This window comes from Vigna angularis, chromosome 1, assembly GCF_016808095.1.
Source record: "Vigna angularis cultivar LongXiaoDou No.4 chromosome 1, ASM1680809v1, whole genome shotgun sequence".
NCBI lineage: Eukaryota > Viridiplantae > Streptophyta > Magnoliopsida > Fabales > Fabaceae > Vigna > Vigna angularis.
This window is the reverse complement of record NC_068970.1, coordinates 5,991,500-6,009,869: the sequence shown is the minus strand read 5'-3', so window position 1 is coordinate 6,009,869 and position 18,370 is coordinate 5,991,500. Positions and strand designations below refer to the sequence as shown.

Genomic DNA, 18,370 nt, shown 5'->3' with positions numbered 1-18,370 from the left:
TATATAAGTGGTTCGAAAGGAAGTGAAACAATATATTCAACAAATAACAAATCTGGTTAGGATGAGCTCTAACCATAGTTCTGATACGATGTGAACTTTAAACTTAACTTAACTCTTATAAAACTAACTTGTAAAATTAGATTTGTACACATTCATCTACTTTCAATTCACCTTATCTACGAGATTTTCAACAAATTCAAACCACGTATACCAAAACATTTTATTGGAGCAGCCGCCGTGAACACATATACCACAAAAACCCGAAACGCATCCCAAATATGAAAACAAAACGCACTTGAAAATAAAAATCCTACTATAAAAATCCTACTGAAATTAAAATTAGTAAGATTAGTTATAAAATATAATAAGTAATTTATATTATATTGTGTTTTTTAAGCGATTTGTATAGTGTTGAACTGTTGAAGCGTGTGTGGGTAGTTACTTTTAATATTTAGATAATTTATTTCTATTTTTATTTTTTATTTATAAAAAAAAATTAAAGATAAAATAAAAATATAAAATATGCATATCAAATGGAACCTTTACATATTATCACATAAGCACTTAAGTGTCTCTGTATATTTTAAAGAAACAAAATAAAATTAATGAGTGATAGAAAAAGGGGGATTACACTTAGTATTTGCATATATATAATTTTTTTATTTTAAAATATAATTTAAAGTAAGTTAGAAATATTAAATATGTATCTCCTTTATATATTGATTTTTTTTTTGTAATTTTAAAAATAAAATAGAAATATAAAAAATATATTCTCTTTATATGTTATTATATATTTTTCTAATTTCAGAAAAATGATTAAGAATAAAATAAGATATAAAGTGTGTATGCTAAAAATATAATTCTTACTATATTTATAAATTTAAAATAGAAATAAAAATATAAAGTTTGATATAAAATTAGAAATCTCATCATATGTTACTATAGTAGCGCATGTTTACTTTCTTTTTTACGATAGCAAAAAAATAGTAAAATCATAATTATAAATGTAAATAGGAACAAATTTTATTTGTTTTGTGAATAAAACTTTCATTATAAATAGTCATTTTAATTTAAAAATGATTAATTTAAAAAAAATCAAATAAAAAAAATCAGTTAAAAGATAAAATTGCAAGATAATACTATATAGTATTTAGAATTGCCTATATATGTCCACTGAAACGTTGAATTTCCTTTATATAATACTATATTTAGAGTATGAATTATAAACATGCTATCATTTTGGCATCTTTTCTTTAAAAATTATTTTCCCCTGTTTTATTCGATACAAATTACAATTTTAATCTTTCAATATTTAAAAAAGTTATATAATCAATTAATTTTAGAAATATAAAATGTAATTTTTCCACTCAAACGTTATTTTACGAATATTACATATATTATAATTTAATGGTTTTAAAACAGTGATAATTATAATAATAGAAAGAGATTAAAAAAGATAACTTTAACCACCTAATTATCATTATTAGTCTTGCAAATGGTTCTAACACAATTATATTAACGTTTGTTATCCTGCAGGCAAAGCATATACCCTAAATATAATGCATAAAACATATGTCTTCATGTTTTCAAACACACACAAATGCATATATATATATATATATATATATATATATATATATATATATATATATATATATATATATATATATATATATATATATATATATATATATATATATATATATTGTCTATTGGATTGTTTGAATGGAACTCTGATTAATATTGGTTCTTTCCTGCAAAACCCTAACCCTTCCATCTGATTAACAGCTATTCAGCCAAAGTTATATATAATTCTCATTAACCCTTTTACCCATTTGAGTTTGATGATCAAAGTTAAGTAGAATTAACTGCTTCACACAGCATTAGTGTTGCAACGGCTGCTTCATTGTTTTCTTGCCAGGCAATGGCTGATGAACACAAACCGTTCTCTGAGTTCCATAGATGCCAGCAATGTCGATGGAGGTGTCAAAGGTTGGTACCAATTACGACTTCAACTAATATAAGATAAATCCTTCATTACCTTTATCATTTTAAAAATTCTACCGTGACTCTGAAATTTTGTCTGATATATAATGATCGATCAGCTTGTTTATCCTGATTTCATTCTATCATTTGAGATGAAATTGTATATAGTCTCATTTAATCTAAATACATATATAACTAAATATTCACCAATAAATACTATCTATACATCTAATGAGTAAGGATTCTTTTTAAGTATGACTTCTTTTATCTGAATCATTCATCAAGACTTAATCATCAATCTTGAAATGTCTATAAAAAAAAATTATTAGAAAGATATAACATTAATAAAAGACATAAATTTAAACCATATAAGGATTAATATCACTTTAAAAAAAAAATCTTAAGACAAAAAAATTATGAATTTTTTTATATATATTTAGTGTTAAACTTTTATAAATGTGAGACTTCCACTGACATCATTTTGTATTTATCATAACAATTACATATATATAATATATATAATGTAGCATTTTATTCAATTTTAATGTATGAAAATGTTTATGCTATATTAATATTGTTTTATAATAATAATATTTAATTTTTTTGAGAAAAATTATTTTCTTTTAAATTGAAATGCGCTTATTATATTTTAGATGTTAAAACTAAATATAAGTTAAAATTTTATTTATATATAATTTTTCTAAATAGCTTATTAAAATAAATTTATAAAAACTTTCAAAATAAGAAAAAAATTAAAATATGTTTTTACAATTGTTTTCAAATATAAGTAAAGTTTAGACTTAAAAAAAATTATTTTGAACATTTTCTTTTCTTTTCAAAAGTATCTTATTTTTAAGCTTAAATAAACTTAACATATATTATAATTTTAACTTTTCAAAATAATAAAATTATGTATTTAAAATATGATTATAATTAAAAAAATATTTTGAATTATTTTTTATAAAATCAATATTTATATATTTATATTTTAAGAAAAAAGATATTAGTAAAAGATTACTTTATTTTTAACCTTAAACAAACTCAAAATATATTATATTTTAAACTTTTCAAAATATATTATTTTTAACCTTAAATTTATATATCTAAGATATATTACAATTAAAAAATCATTTTAAATAGCTTTTTATAACATAACATTTATATATTTATATTGAAAGAAAAATTATATCAGTAAAAAATCACTTTATATAAACTTAAACAAACTCAATAAATATATATATATATATATATATATATATATATATATATATATATATATTTTTAACTTTTCAAAATATGAAATTATATATTTAAAATATAGTTACAATTAAAAAATTATTTTAAATAGTTTTTGATAAAATCAATATTTATATATTTGTATTTAATTTAGAAGGATATTAGTAAATTATCATGGAAAATTTAGAAATTATTGAACATGCAAAGTAAATTAAAAAAATTAAAAATGCATTAGAAAGGACTTAATTTAGTTTAGTTCTAATTCTATCCTAATTCCATCCCAATTCACTTTAGAGTGTTTCTCCCTGCATCATCACATCCTTCTTCCATTACCTCCCCATTCTCCATTTACCCTTGGCAAAAATTTAAAGTTAGTGGTTAAAAAAAATTGTTTTTCATCAACATTGAACAACTTCATTTAAAGTTAATCTAAAATCACTATATAAACATGTTCCCCACACCACGGAAATCACATTTCGTCTTTTTTCTTCTTCACTGTGTTATCCTTCATCTCGTGGTGGTGCTTCTTTGTGATGGTGTGTTATTGTGCCGTGTTTTTTTAGAGGCCAAATGGATCTTTCATTTCTGTTTTGGCTTTCGGGGTTTTCCTTAATCGTTTTTTGCCTCAATCGTTGCGCACATAACATACAACATACCACTGCACAACACATACAAAAGCTAAATACCAAACGAAACAACCATATGAAATATGAAAAGGGGGAAAATAGGATTAGGGTTTTAGATTAAAAAAGGTAAAAGTAAAATAAAAATTACTAAACGTTAGTTTTGGAATAAAAAAAATTGGAGAAGTGCAAGGAGAAGAAAGTGGCGGTGTAGGGAGAAACATTCCTCACTTTATGTGAGACTTTGAAGGTTGGAGCTTTTAAAAAATCTCTTATTAAGTGGACTAAAAAAATAGGGTTTAATTTTAGAAAGAGTTAGGGTCAACCCATGAACTAGAGACTCAAACGACACCTCTACTTTATATATAAAATATCAATTTAAAAATTCTACAGATAATATAACATCTCCAAGTACTATAAGTAAAATCACTTTAATTACCTATTTCAAATACCTAATGTTATAACATTAATTAATTTTATACTTCTTAAAACATGCTTTAAACTTTCAACAAGTAAAAATATGCATACCCCTTTGTTTTTAACAGTATTTTTGCCTAGTTGTAATAATGATGTATCATAAAAACTTTTTTTAAAATATTTTAAATTAATTCACCAAGCTTGTCACACCACTTGCTACCCACTTAGGATTATATTCTTTTAGCACAATATCTTTAGTATATTCAATATGAAAGAGAATTTATAGAGAATAAAAAAAACTTTAAAAATTATGGAATTTCTAATAAAATGAGTAATAAATACATATAATTTAATTACAGCCTTTATATAATTTATTTATTTAAAATTTGTTTCTTAGTAACATTTGGAGTAAATTAAATAAAATTAATTTAAACGGATGAATAGTGTTTATTCAGAATAAGAAGTAAATTATGATGAAAAGAAGTGCGTTCCAAGAGTTGGACTCTGACTTTTACGTATTATCCCGTTAAATGACAAATTCAAAATTTACTTAATTTTTCTTTCAAGAAAACGTCTGTGTGCAGGAGTTGAGTAACTTAATTTAAAAAACCAAAACGACTAATTCAGAAAATAATAAGTAAAATATACCAAAAGTTTAATAACGATTATTTACAATGACATAAAGAATAAGCAATAAAATGACAATTCTTAAGAAAATTTATAATTTGAAAAGGGAAAATAAATATTTTTTTAACCCACATCAAATTGTAAACTAAGCGAATGTGACCATATAACTAAATATAAAAAATTAATGAATATTTTAATAATTAAACACCAACATTTCCTATTTAAGATATTCTGTAATATACTATATGTTTTAGAAATATAAAAAATATAATAATCAATTACGTTATTGTCTTGCTTATTTTATATTTTTTTTATAGATTTGTATGAAAAAGATAACACTCAATGAATCTCCTCTTAAACTTTATAATTTTACCTTCTTTTCTATTCAATTAAATTATAGTTTTTTTTTCAATTTTTACTCCAGCTTTCCCATTCATTTCATCATTTTCTATCCAACTAATAAATCCTTATTTTTCTTTCAACAGTCACTCTCTCCCTTGCATCAAAACTAAACCATGATAAAGTTGGATGTTCATGACAAATCAAATGAAAGGCAAGAAACAGAGAGATAAGTTTGAAAGAACATAGTAAAGAAAAAAAAATTGAACAATAAATATGTTAAATTATGAATTATAGATCAATAATTAATAAACAATAAAATCTTTTATTTCATAAAATAGTTTCCAATCATATTTGTAGAACATATATCTTTGATTTTCTCTTGATTTATTTTAATGAAGATGAAGAGAAAGAAAAAAAATAATGAATAAGACCACGATCTTTTATTAACTTCTCTCTATTTTTTTAATTTTAATATTTTAATTTAACTCCTATCAATTAAATATTATTTATAATCTTTATACAATAATATTTTCATAATATATATATATATATATATATATATATATATATATATATATATATATATATATATATATATATATAAATTATCTAAACTGCTAATAAAATAGACTCATATAAAAAAATTACTTTTCTCTTTGATGTATATGATACCATTTTCATGTTTCTTTAACTGGCTTCTCTCTCTTCCTTTTCTAACTTTGGTCTTAAACAATTAAACCAAATTGTCATGGAGAAATTTAAAAGCAATTGACTATTCCATTTTTATTTATTTTTGGAGAGTTCATTGTGTTACTCTCCCCATTGAATAATGTTTGATTAAAACAGAAGAAAGAAGAAGACGGAGTTAGTGACTTGTAAGTCACACTCACATCTTGATTATCCCACGTTTTTGTCGTTGTTATCTAATCACGCCACTGTTTTTATTATTTAAAACAAATCTCTTTCCTTATATCACTTTAATTAATCTTTACAATTTATATATACTGATTATCACTTCATTCAATAATTTTATTTTAAATTGATTAATTAAAAGATTTTAACTAGTATTTAAAAATATCTCGACTAGATTCTCATTGGAAGGGTTTTTAATTTAACTTTTGTGAATTTTCCTTTGTCAAATATGTGAAGCCATTTCAAGAATAAAAAAGACACACGAATAAACAACCTGACAGACACATGAATAATACAACACATAAAATAGTAAAACTGACAAAAATAACATAAGAAACCTAAAACAAAACTATTAGAATATTAAGTTCTCAGTTTCGAGAAAATCCCGTTGGACACTCTAAACAAGAATAATCATGGATTTAAAAACAAAACTTATTAAACCTAAAATTCGTCAAAAGTTTTATTTTATATTTTTAAAAAGGACGCGAAAAACTTTTGTTGGTAAATATTATATATAGCTATACAATTTCTAACACTATAACACACTTTCTAACACATTATAAAAATATTAATCTTTAATATAAGAATTTTTATATTTTAATTGACTATTATGTCATTTGTAATGACTTTTTATTTATAAATATAAATGTCATCTGATAATTTAAAATAGTATGACCAGAGAATTGAACACATTACTTATTATAGTATACTCTTCCTTTGTCTGTCTACTAAATTTGTCCCTCACTACTGATATAAATTTTTTATAGTGTCTCACCAAAAATAGAAGAAGAAATTATGGTTAGATTTTGATGGATTACACTCCGTAGTTAAAGTGGCATGGCAACTACAAATTATTATATTTTATTATATTTTCTTTGTAAAAATATATATATTCTTAATGCTCATGGTTTGCTACTATTCTATCGTTTTGTTGAATCTGAATTGGTGCTCAGAGATATTGCCATGATAACTAAAATTTAGATTCATTTATCTTTAATTAATTATATACGTAATTTACATATACTTAGATAACAATATGAAAAAGGAACAACTTAATCTGAAATAGCCAATAAATTATAACAGCAGAATGTATTGGAATCAGTGTTTGAATAGGCATGCATTAACTACTAGCAAAAGTCATAGATAAAGGGTAGGAAAAAGAGGACATTAACACACTAACAAGCACCATAAAATTCATCCTTAGGTAAGTTAATGAACATGTTTTTATTTTTTTTATGGCTTCATCATTAATTTGATTTCTATATTTATATTTGTATTTATAGTTTATTTTGGTTTTTATTTCTTTTTTTTATTTAATTGAATTCTGATATGTTTTAAATACTTAATTTAATTTTTTTATTAAATTAGTGTTAATATGATTTAAAAATCTCATATATCAAAATCTTAAAGATGTCATTCTGTTTAAAAAAAATATTAGAATTCAATTAAATAAAAAAAACATACAAATTAAAATGAACTTTAAGTCAAAATATATTAACGAAATTACTATTACAGTTTTTTAATAAATTAGTTCAAATGCATGTTTTTATATAATTTATACTAAATTTAGAACTAATTTTAATTTATAAGAAAACTAAATTTTCTTTTTTTTTTCAAATGCTTATGAAAGAGGATATTTTCTCCAACTAAATGCTTGAGAATTTCTAATAATAATAAATAATTATTTTTAATTAAAATCATGTCACGGTAACATATAAACGTGTCCTCTTATAAATAAATTGATTCAAATGCATGCTTATATTTAATTAGAAAATTGCATTTATCGATATTAAATTAAAACATCACAAACTTTTATTAATTTAATTTAGAGATAAATTTATTTCAAGTTTTGATCCCAGAAGTGTAAAAGGTCTATCTAGGATTGAAGGAATCAGGATAAAGTTAGTGGTTCGAAACCAAAACAGGAGTTATATATTTATCATACAAGAGTTTAAATAATCTGATAAATCAAGGTTTAACTTTTTTTGTTAGAACAAACAAAAAAACACAACTTTCTCGTGTTTATCTGCTGGCACATGAAGCTTCAGTTATAAACTTAATTATTCTGTCAATTAACTAGTCATAACATTACAAACATGAGTTAATTGATATAATTCTAAAACAATTATCTCTTACTTTTTTATATAGTTTTTCCTTGACGAAACTCATTGTTATCATTAATAAAGCTAATTTAATTACAGTTTGTAGTCATTCTAAACAACGTTACAAAATTAATGTCCCCATGTGAATGTAGCTCCTGAAATAAGAAAAGATCATGCTTTGTGATGATGTTTTTGGGTTGAATGTTTAAACCCAATGTACTAAAACATAAAAAGAAAGGGTGGATTCATAGGTGGATTCCATTAATCTTGTTGATTCTCCACTACACACTTGTCTCATCCCTCCCTAAAAAATTAAAAAATAATAATTGAAGTTTGATGAGTAATTGATGCTTAATTAATTAACTTTTAAATTAGTTTATTTTCTGTAGAAGTAAAACTAGGGTCCAATCATATTGCATGTTTTATTCTTTATTTCTTTCCGAAATCCCCACTCAGAGTTTGCCTACATAAACTCCCATTCCTCGCACCGCTTCACACCATTACCATCACCACCATATTCTTCTTCTCTCTCCTCAAAACAAGGTGGTTTTCTTTATCTCTCTGTCTCTTACCTGTTTCTCTTCCAAAGTTTGGACCATGTTTTTTTATCTTGTTATTGATCTCACGCATGATACCTGGTTCCTTGCTTTCTTTGTTTAACGGTTTGGTTTAACAGATGAATTAGTAACGGACATTTCTTCATTTTGTGGTCCCTCAAGCATCACCTCTACGTTTTATTTCACTGCATGTGTTTTTTTTTTTTTTTGCTTTTTTGATTTGGTTAATGAATCCGAAAGGACTTTCGTTTGGTAGGTGTTTTGATCAAGGCTTTTGGAATTTGATCTTGTGATGGAGAAGAGTAAAAAATTGCAGAAGAGCTACTTTGATGTGTTGGGTCTGTGCTGCTCCTCTGAAGTACCACTCATTGAAAACATCTTAAAGCCACTTGAAGGAATCAAAGAGGTTTCTGTCATAGTTCCTTCACGAACTGTCATTGTTCTGCATGACACTCTTGTCATTTCGCAACTTCAAATCGGTACATTATTCTCTCTTCTAATTTTCATCGTCTTCTTTCTTATTCTCTACTCTCACTCACAAGCCTCACCACCATACACTATTTTGTGGAGAGACAATTTTTTTTATTTAAAATATAAAATATTTAGAAGTATTTTTTATTTTGAAATTAATAGTTTTCCTTTCTTTATTATTATCATTTATTAAAACTCAAACTAATTTCTAAATTTTAATGCAAATAACCTCTGTATAATTGATTGGACCACTCCACATTGGATCGCATCTCTTGAAGATAAAGGTGGACATATAGGATTACCTAACTTTTTGTAATGGTTTATGGAATGGGGGTAAAAGATTCTTTTTCTATGTTAAGAGGAGTTGATCATGAAAATGAATTTATGGTACTTGTGCTTTATTAATTTGGAGAAATAGTTTCTTTTATATATAATTGTGTGGAATTCAGAATTAGTTAAAAAAAAAAAACGAGATAACTATTTTTCTTTAATAATTGCCATGCTTGTATTTGCCATGGTAAAAGGTGAAACAAAAGAAGTTTGCTTTGCCGAATGATCTTGCGTATTTGAGCATCTTTTTTCCACAAAATGAGAGCACACCGTTATCATCTTTATCACAAAGTTTCTTTTTCTCAAAACCTAACGTATTGGTGTTAAAGATGATGCATTAGCAATTAAAAAGGGAATTGCCTCCTTATCTCAACTTTTCCATTTGGAAAGAAACTATGACCAAAACAGTTTCTTTAGATTAGAGTCCACAAATCTCATGTTTGCAGGGAGTGCAATAGAAACACAAATTTTGCTTGTTTCAGAGTTCATTGTTCTTAAGATTAATTCATTAGCCAGCATTTGTTTTTTAATTTTAATTAAATAGAATTCATCCAGTGACACAGACCCACAAATTTTTTTTAAAAAATATATTTATATTTTCAAGACTATCAGTGACACTATTAAAAATGAAAATTCTATGAGGAATATTTTTTCTCAAATTCCGACAAGTGAAAATGATTATAAGATGAGACAAACTCAAATTCTAAACACTGACATTTTTTAAAACATAATTACAATATACGAAGAAACTGCAAGTTAGGTACATATGTATTATGAATTAATGTTTGATTAGTAGATCTGAAAAAAAAAGAGGTGAAAGTGGAAGTGTAAAGTAGTTATGTGGAATAAGAGTATTATTCGTGTGTGTATATACATAGCATTTTGTACCCTATGAATAAAGTTAGGCTGTTAACTTTATCTTTTTTGATGCAAAAAGATATGATTTTGTTGCAAAAGAAAGTGATAAATGAATAAAAGTTTGTGATGACAGTTAAGGCATTGAATCAAGCGAGATTAGAAGCTAATATCAGAGTACATGGAGATCAAAATCATGGAAAAAGATGGCCAAGCCCTTATTCAATTGTTTCGGGTGTTTTACTTTTGGTTTCTTTTCTGAAATTTGTGTACCCTCCTTTCAAGTATGTAGCACTTGGTGCAGTTGCTGCTGGTATTTACCCTATCGTCCTAAAGGCCTTTGTCTCCATTCGTAATGTTAGGGTTGACATTAGCATTCTCATGATCATAGCAGGTAATTTGCTTAATTTCACTTCATTTTTCAGACATATGATTCTCTCTTACATGTTTGGTGCTGTTCCTCTTTCTTTAAAATATATTGATTTATTGAAATATATCAAAAACTCTTTTAATATATTAAAATTAATATATTTTGAAGACCCACTGCAAGTCCTGAAGTGTTTTTTTATAACAATTTCTTTGCTTCTTATTAAGTTGCTTGACATAATTCAAATAGAGAACTTCCAAGTAGAAGAACTGGAAAAAGGTTGACAGGCTGTATTAATCATGACACATTTTGGATTATATATTATCATATTCTATTTGAATAAAAGCTGTAACTTTTTAATCATAATTTTCTAGTTGTTTTTAGATAAACTTTTAAAAACCATCTTTGCCATATTTTCACATTTTTCCCCACTCCTTAACTTTTAAGGAGTATTAATTGTTTTTTTTAAATCATCTTAAGGAGTATTAATTGTGTTTTTTTAAATCATCTTATTTTTTTTCTTAATAATAGATTGAGTATTTTTAGTATACATTTTTTTTAAATAATATACAACATTACAGTGCTTGTTCATAAATTAACTATTTATAATTTTGTTAATTCACTTAAAAAAAATATATTTAAGAGAGTTATTGTCAGCATTTATGCTGATTTTAACACTGGTTATTAGTCATAATTGAGAACAATCTCTAGAAATTGAAAACAAATTAAAACCTATAAAGTTCCAAGATTTAAACTGCCTTAAATTCTCAGTTTTTAAATTGTTAAACTTTGAGTAAATTGTTTTTTTTTTAACTTACTAAACTGCACAAAATTGTTCTTTCTTATATAATTTTATATTTTAACTTGTTAAATTGTGAATATTTATTTTTAAACTAACCATTTAAGTTTTTAGAAGATTGTGTTTTCTTTTATAATTTTATATTTAACAGAAATTTAAAAATAACCTTACGCGACACCTGCTAGTTTTTAATAAAGCAAAAAGAAATTATTGGTTCTCTCATTAAATTCAAATTAACCCAAACCAACTCCTGAAAAACAAAAGTCCCCAAAACAACTCCTGAAAACCAAAAATCCTGAATCCGGCACCCACAGATTCTCCCATGTATAAAATATCTTCAATTGTTTTTCCACCTGATATAATCAGATCAAGAATCAAATGAGAATATTCTGACATCCTTGTAACTCATGATTCTCTTTGAATGATTGAAACTTTAATGGCTTCATATATTCTTCCCACCCCAAGTAGTAAACAACAAATCTTTAAAAAATATATGAAATTTGCATATGACAAGGTTTTGGAAATACATTCAGAACTCATTTTGGAAATACATTCATAATTCAGATGTTGGAAATACATTCAGAATTCAGTTTATCACGCACGCTACTGCAACTCACATGTGAAAAACCTCAGAAAATGTGACAGCTGAGGTGCAACCAACCAAACATACTGAAAATCTGCTACCTGTAACAAACAAACAAACATCACCTCTTGATCATAAATTTAAAATAACATTTTTTTTCTACTAACTAGCAAACATTTGATAGAAAGAAACAACATATATACATGCTAACGTCTCATATGTCTGTACAAGACGTGATGGAATCAAACTATGTAACTTTTTAGATTATTTATGATTTAGTCACTTTGTCTGTATATATGATTTACCTTAAAGAAACACTTTTTGATTCATGTAATCGTTTCGTCCAGTGAGAAAGAAGATTATTAGTTTTAAATTATAATTAATTTCTGATTATCTGAAAAATATTATTATAAGATTTACGCATCTCTTTTTTTTTTTTTTCTTTTTATTTGACAGTTATTGGGACAATTGCTATGGATGATTATTTGGAAGCTGGCACCATCGTTTTCCTCTTCTCAATTGCAGAATGGCTAGAATCAAGGGCAAGCCACAAGGTATTGATTTTTTATTTTATTTTTTTGGAAGGTACTTATTTTACTTGTATATCATGTTTTTCACTGTTTCAAGTATTAATGTTTTATTCTTGAATTATTAAAATAAATTAGTGGATCCGGATTCTATTGTGGTTCATATTTCATTATTGAAGTCTGGACTGTTCAAACCCACAGATACACATTCCTTATAGTTATACTGTATATTTAAACTTATACACTCTTGAATGTAAGAAAACGACCTGGGTAATTGCACTGTTGATTACACAAAATTATAAAAAAATGAGGGATTTAAGACTTAAGTATTATTAACATAGTTAATAGTTGATGAAGAAAACTGAATTCCATGTAAAGTGACAAACTTTTTGTGATATATATTTCTCCATAGAAAACAAAAGCAGGGTTCTCTGTTTCAATTTTGACTGTAAGTTAAACTTGTAAATTGCAAAAATGTTTGGATTCAGGCAACTGCAGCAATGTCGTCTTTGATGAACATAGCCCCTCAAAAAGCAGTCATAGCTGAAACGGGAGAGGTTGTGGATGCTGATGAGGTGAAAGTAAATACCATTTTAGCTGTTAAAGCAGGTGAGGTGATACCCATTGATGGAGTTGTTCTAGATGGAACCTGTGAAGTTGACGAGAAAACTTTGACTGGGGAATCATTCCCTGTGGCAAAACAAAAGGATTCTATTGTATGGGCTGGCACCATCAATTTGAATGGTAAATTCATAGTTCTTATATGTAAAGTGTCATTGCTAATATAGAAAATATGACAAGTAAAATAGTTGGCAATTAGTTTTTTCCTAGACCAATTTGGTGAAGCTAATACTTGTTTTCTTGATCGATTAAAAGGTTATATCAGTCTGAAAACTACTGCACTGGCTGAAGATTGTGTGGTGGCTAAAATGACAAAACTTGTGGAAGAAGCTCAAAACAGCAAAACAAACGTTCAGACATTGATTGATAAATTTGTCAAGTTTTATACCCCAGGTTAGACTAAATCTCCAGTTTTTGTTTTTTTTTTCACTTTTGAATTGTTACATTGGATTTGAACTACTTTCTTGTCAAATGTTAATTCTACAAATAATGGTAATTTTTACTTGCTTTTCTGCACTCTTTGGGTGCCTGCAATTGGATTGAAATGATGAAAATTGATAAGATGTAATGCTTATAGGTTCCATTCTTTAAAATAAAATACGAAAAGGACATCTATATCTTGTTTTTCTTATCCTCAAATGCTAGAGATGCCACAATATTAGAATGAGTATCCCAAATTCATAAAAAGAGACATACTATATTTTTCTATAGACTCTCCTGAGACATATTATATATCTCTCTCGAACGACGAATGATTAATCATAATAATGTCATTATACAGATTTAGGATCAAAACCTTAACGTGATAACGAACTTCTAAAAAAATAATTAATATCTTAAGTTCTCTATTGGAGAGATGAACCGTCCTTCCTCTTATATCTCGATTAATAGACTTACGTGTTTATCACTTAGAAATAGAGATAAAAAACAATTGTATAAAATTGTGATTCTTACAATGTCTTGAAAATGTGGTAATTGATAATGATAAGAAGATGCATCTTTCCTTGACCTCTCCATGTGAAACTATTGGATATAGTAGAAAGACTTACAAAACCCGTTTTTTTTCCTAGTTCTTTCGATCACAGAATATCTAAACATAAAAATGGTAGCATTAGTTCATTTCATGCTATTCAACCCATCATTTGATTCTGTTTCTCGTTTTCAATTCTGACTGTTATTTTGCAGAATGTAATTGTTCAGTTATTGGTTTCATGCCTGCATTCAGTTTCACCGGCCTTACTTTTTGTGTTAATGTTTTCAGCCGTTGTAATCATATCAACCCTTGTAGCAGTGATTCCACTTGCGTTAAAATCACGGAGAGAGAACTACTGGTTTCACTCAGCGCTGGTTGTTTTAGTGAGTGCATGCCCATGTGCACTCATCCTTTCAACTCCAGTTGCAACCTTTTGTGCTTACAACAGAGCAGCCACATCAGGTCTTCTCATCAAAGGGGGTCATCATCTTGAAACACTTGCAAAAATCAAGGTCATGGCCTTTGACAAAACAGGTACCATAACGAAGGGTGATTTTGTGGTCACAGAGTTTCAATCTCTTTCAGATGACTTGGATTTCAACACATTGCTTTACTGGTAAGGGCACCCCTCGTTTCCCCTACAGTGCTATTTCTCTCCATCTTTCTTTTGAAATGTAGTATTGTTAAAAAAAAGGTCTGATTCACATGCACTATGAATGGAAAATATTTTAATTATAGTTCATTTAAGAAAATTACAGTAAAAAGGAAAAACTTGATTAATATATGTATGACAATATGTGACTCAAGGAGTGTTAGTTTATAAACTATTTACTAAAAAGAGAAACATATTAATGGAAGAAACATACAAGCAGATGATAGTGGTAGAGTTTCTAGTGTGTATAGCAGATATAACATAATCTTGTTAGGAAATTTCAGAAGCCTATTTAGAATAAAGACTAAATAAATTGTTGAATTATGAGATCAATGCGTTTAGGTTCAACTTTTCAGGGTGTCAAGTGTAGAGAGCAAGTCAAGCCATCCACTGGCATCTGCCGTTGTTGATTATGGAAGGTCTCTCTCCGTTGAACCAGAGCCAGAAAAGGTGACAGAATTTGAAAACTTTCCTGGGGAAGGAATTAGTGGAAAAATGGATGACAGAGTTATTTACATCGGAAATAAAAAAATTGCCGCAAGAGCCGGATCTGAAACAGGTGAGTGCTTTTTCCATTGAGGTGTAACCTTATAACATAGTTTTAGTTTCTATGCCTTATTTCAATATCTCTTAGAATTTACCTTATGCTCTCCAGAGGCTGATATTTAGTTTTTCTTCTGTTTTGTAGTTCCAATATTACAAGGAGAAAATGTAAGAGGAAAAACCACTGGATACATATACTTAGGAGCAACCCCAGTTGGATTTTTCTCTCTGTCAGATGTTTGCAGGTTAGGTGTTGAGGAAGCAATTGGGCAGTTGAAGTTAATGGGAATCAAAACAGCCATGCTCACTGGAGACAGTGAATCTGCTGCAATGCAAGCACAGGAGCAGGTGTGTAATGTTATATGATCAAACCTTGTTGAATACAAAATTTGTAGCACGCTGTCAGAGTGATTTTGAATATACTAAATATTTTACATTCATTTCATATTATCATTTCTTACTTTTTATTCTTTTTTTTTCTTGAAAAAAATATAAAGATTCATTCTTTTCTGATTATTCTATATTTATAGGTAAAAGTGTGTCACCTTCCCATTCTTTCATGATTATTCTAGTATCAAATTCTCTAGTTTCAAGGTTAATTTCTTTGATGAGTAAACTTATTTTTTTAATGCTATAAGATGACAGTAGGCCATTAAATATGCTATGTTATTAACATTAACTTGCCATGGTTAGCTAAGTACTCATGGAAACAATACTTCAACTACAGTTGGGACATTCTCTGGAATTAGTCCATGCAGAACTGTTGCCAGAGGACAAGGTGAAAATCATCTCAGAATTTAAGAAAGAAGGTCCGACAGCCATGATCGGTGATGGTATAAACGATGCGCCGGCATTAGCTTCAGCTGATATTGGAATCTCAATGGGCATTTCAGGTTCTGCACTTGCAAGTGAAACCGGCAATATAATTCTTATGTCAAATGACATTAAGAAGATACCTGAAGCCATTAAGCTTGCAAGAAAAACACGATGGAAAGTGCTTCAGAATATTATTTTGTCGATCACAACCAAGGCTGCGATTATTGGTTTGGCCATTGGTGGTTATCCATATGTTTGGGCAGCAGTGGTTGCTGATGTTGGAACGTGTCTAGTGGTTATCTTCAACAGTATGTTACTTCTTCCAAGAGGCCATAAACATGGAGGAAAATCTTGCAGATCTTCAACTAAGTCTCATAACCACAAAAGTGGGTGTGGTGGCACTCATGACCATGATCATGCTCACCACCAACATCAACATTGTCATGATCACCATCACCATCAACACAAGCTTGAGCATGATCACCACCATCAACATAAGCATGAGCATGATCACCACCATCAACACAAGCATGAGCATGATCACCACCATCAACATAAGCATGAGCATGAGCATGATCTTCATCAACATCAACATGATCATGAGCATGATCACCACCATCAACATAAGCATGAGCATGATCACGACCATCAACATAAGCATGAGCATGATCACCACCATCAACATAAGCATGAGCATGATCACGATCATCAACATAAGCATGAGCATGATCACCACCATCAACATAAGCATGAGCATGAGCATGAGCATGATCTTCATCAACATCAACATGGTCATGAGCATGATCACCACCAGCGTCAAGATGAGCATGATCACCATTACCACACCGATAACCACTGCCACCCTATCCCTGGTTGTGAAAACCTGAAAGACCATAAATGCAGAAGTGTTTTACATTGCAATCAAGACATGAATCATAACAAGTCAGTTTGTCATCCAAACAATGAGAAGAATGGGACAGGTGAAATATCCGTTGGCATCATCGTTGAACATGTTGAATCAGCTCCAATGAACGGTTGTTCAAGTTTGGCAGAAAAAGAGAAAGGTTCCTGTTGTGAAGGCTGCTCAGACACATGCGAGAATTTGGTTATTGTGTGTGGCTGTGAGAGTTCAAAAGAGGGAGAAGACCGTGCATGTTGCAGAAATGAATGCTCTTCAAAAGCATGCAACGAATCTTCAATTATTCATGGTTGTGTTGGTTTGGATAAGAGAGAATATGGTGGATGTTGCAAGAGTTACATGAACGAATGCTGTGGCAAACTTGGACACTCAAGAACTGGTTTTGTTGGAGGTTTGTCAGAAATTATGACAGAATAGATGTGACAGCGTAAGATGTCATGCTTGTTCTTGCAAAATTATATTTTAAGTAGCAGGTTCTTGGTGGTACATAGTTTCAGGTGTTAATTGAAATGAACCAAAATGATGTTTGCGACCTCCATTTTACCAGACAGGTCTGCGGGAGCTTGATATCATCAGTTAGATGTTTCAGTAAATCTCATATGTGTTTTAATTTGGGGAAGGAATTTTGATTTCTTCTTAAAGTTGTTTATGTACATGTTCAGGGTCTTTTTTTTTTTTTCCTTTTCTACTTTAAAATAAGAACTTGACTGATTTCAATCCAATTGATAACCACACCTTACAATCTCATACATTTTTTTATTAGTATTTTTTTTTATTTCTCAATAATTATTTAAAAGTGTGTTTTTAAATCATTCTAAAATATTTCTTGCTTATCATTCTAAAATATTTCTTGCTTTCTTCAGGACTTTTTTTGAACTTTATCCCAACATATTTTCCACACAGAACGACACATTTGGCAACTTCTTTTTCCACCTCCGTCCAGAAACTTTAAAATTTTAAATTTGCTCCCCAATTTATAACTATTATTTTTATCTGGATTGTTTGATCGGAAGATGGTATGGATTGTTAATTTGGAAATACAACTTTTATATTTTGAGCTGTACAATTTAAAATATATATAAAGAAATTCTAGAAATAAAAATAAAGAAAAA

General features: G+C 27.9%; 1 protein-coding gene across 2 annotated transcripts; it reads left to right on the top strand.

Annotated features, from left to right (window-relative positions):
• The first annotated feature begins 1,852 nt into the window (after window positions 1-1,852).
• On the top strand, window positions 1,853-17,925 carry LOC108322174 (putative inactive cadmium/zinc-transporting ATPase HMA3). 2 transcript variants are annotated; one of them, XM_052877626.1, is made up of 10 exons: window positions 1,853-1,992; window positions 9,059-9,281; window positions 10,595-10,852; window positions 12,664-12,761; window positions 13,223-13,478; window positions 13,611-13,748; window positions 14,617-14,944; window positions 15,337-15,539; window positions 15,669-15,871; window positions 16,251-17,925. In XM_052877626.1, exons 2-10 carry the CDS (start codon window positions 9,095-9,097, stop codon window positions 17,673-17,675), a joined length of 3,096 nt encoding a protein of 1,031 aa, XP_052733586.1. In that variant the 5' UTR covers window positions 1,853-1,992; window positions 9,059-9,094; the 3' UTR covers window positions 17,676-17,925. The 2 variants fall into 2 exon arrangements, with proteins under 2 accessions (XP_052733586.1, XP_017409670.1); XM_017554181.2 differs by lacking the exon at window positions 1,853-1,992 and adding an exon at window positions 8,672-8,788.
• The last annotated feature ends 445 nt before the right edge of the window (window positions 17,926-18,370 follow it).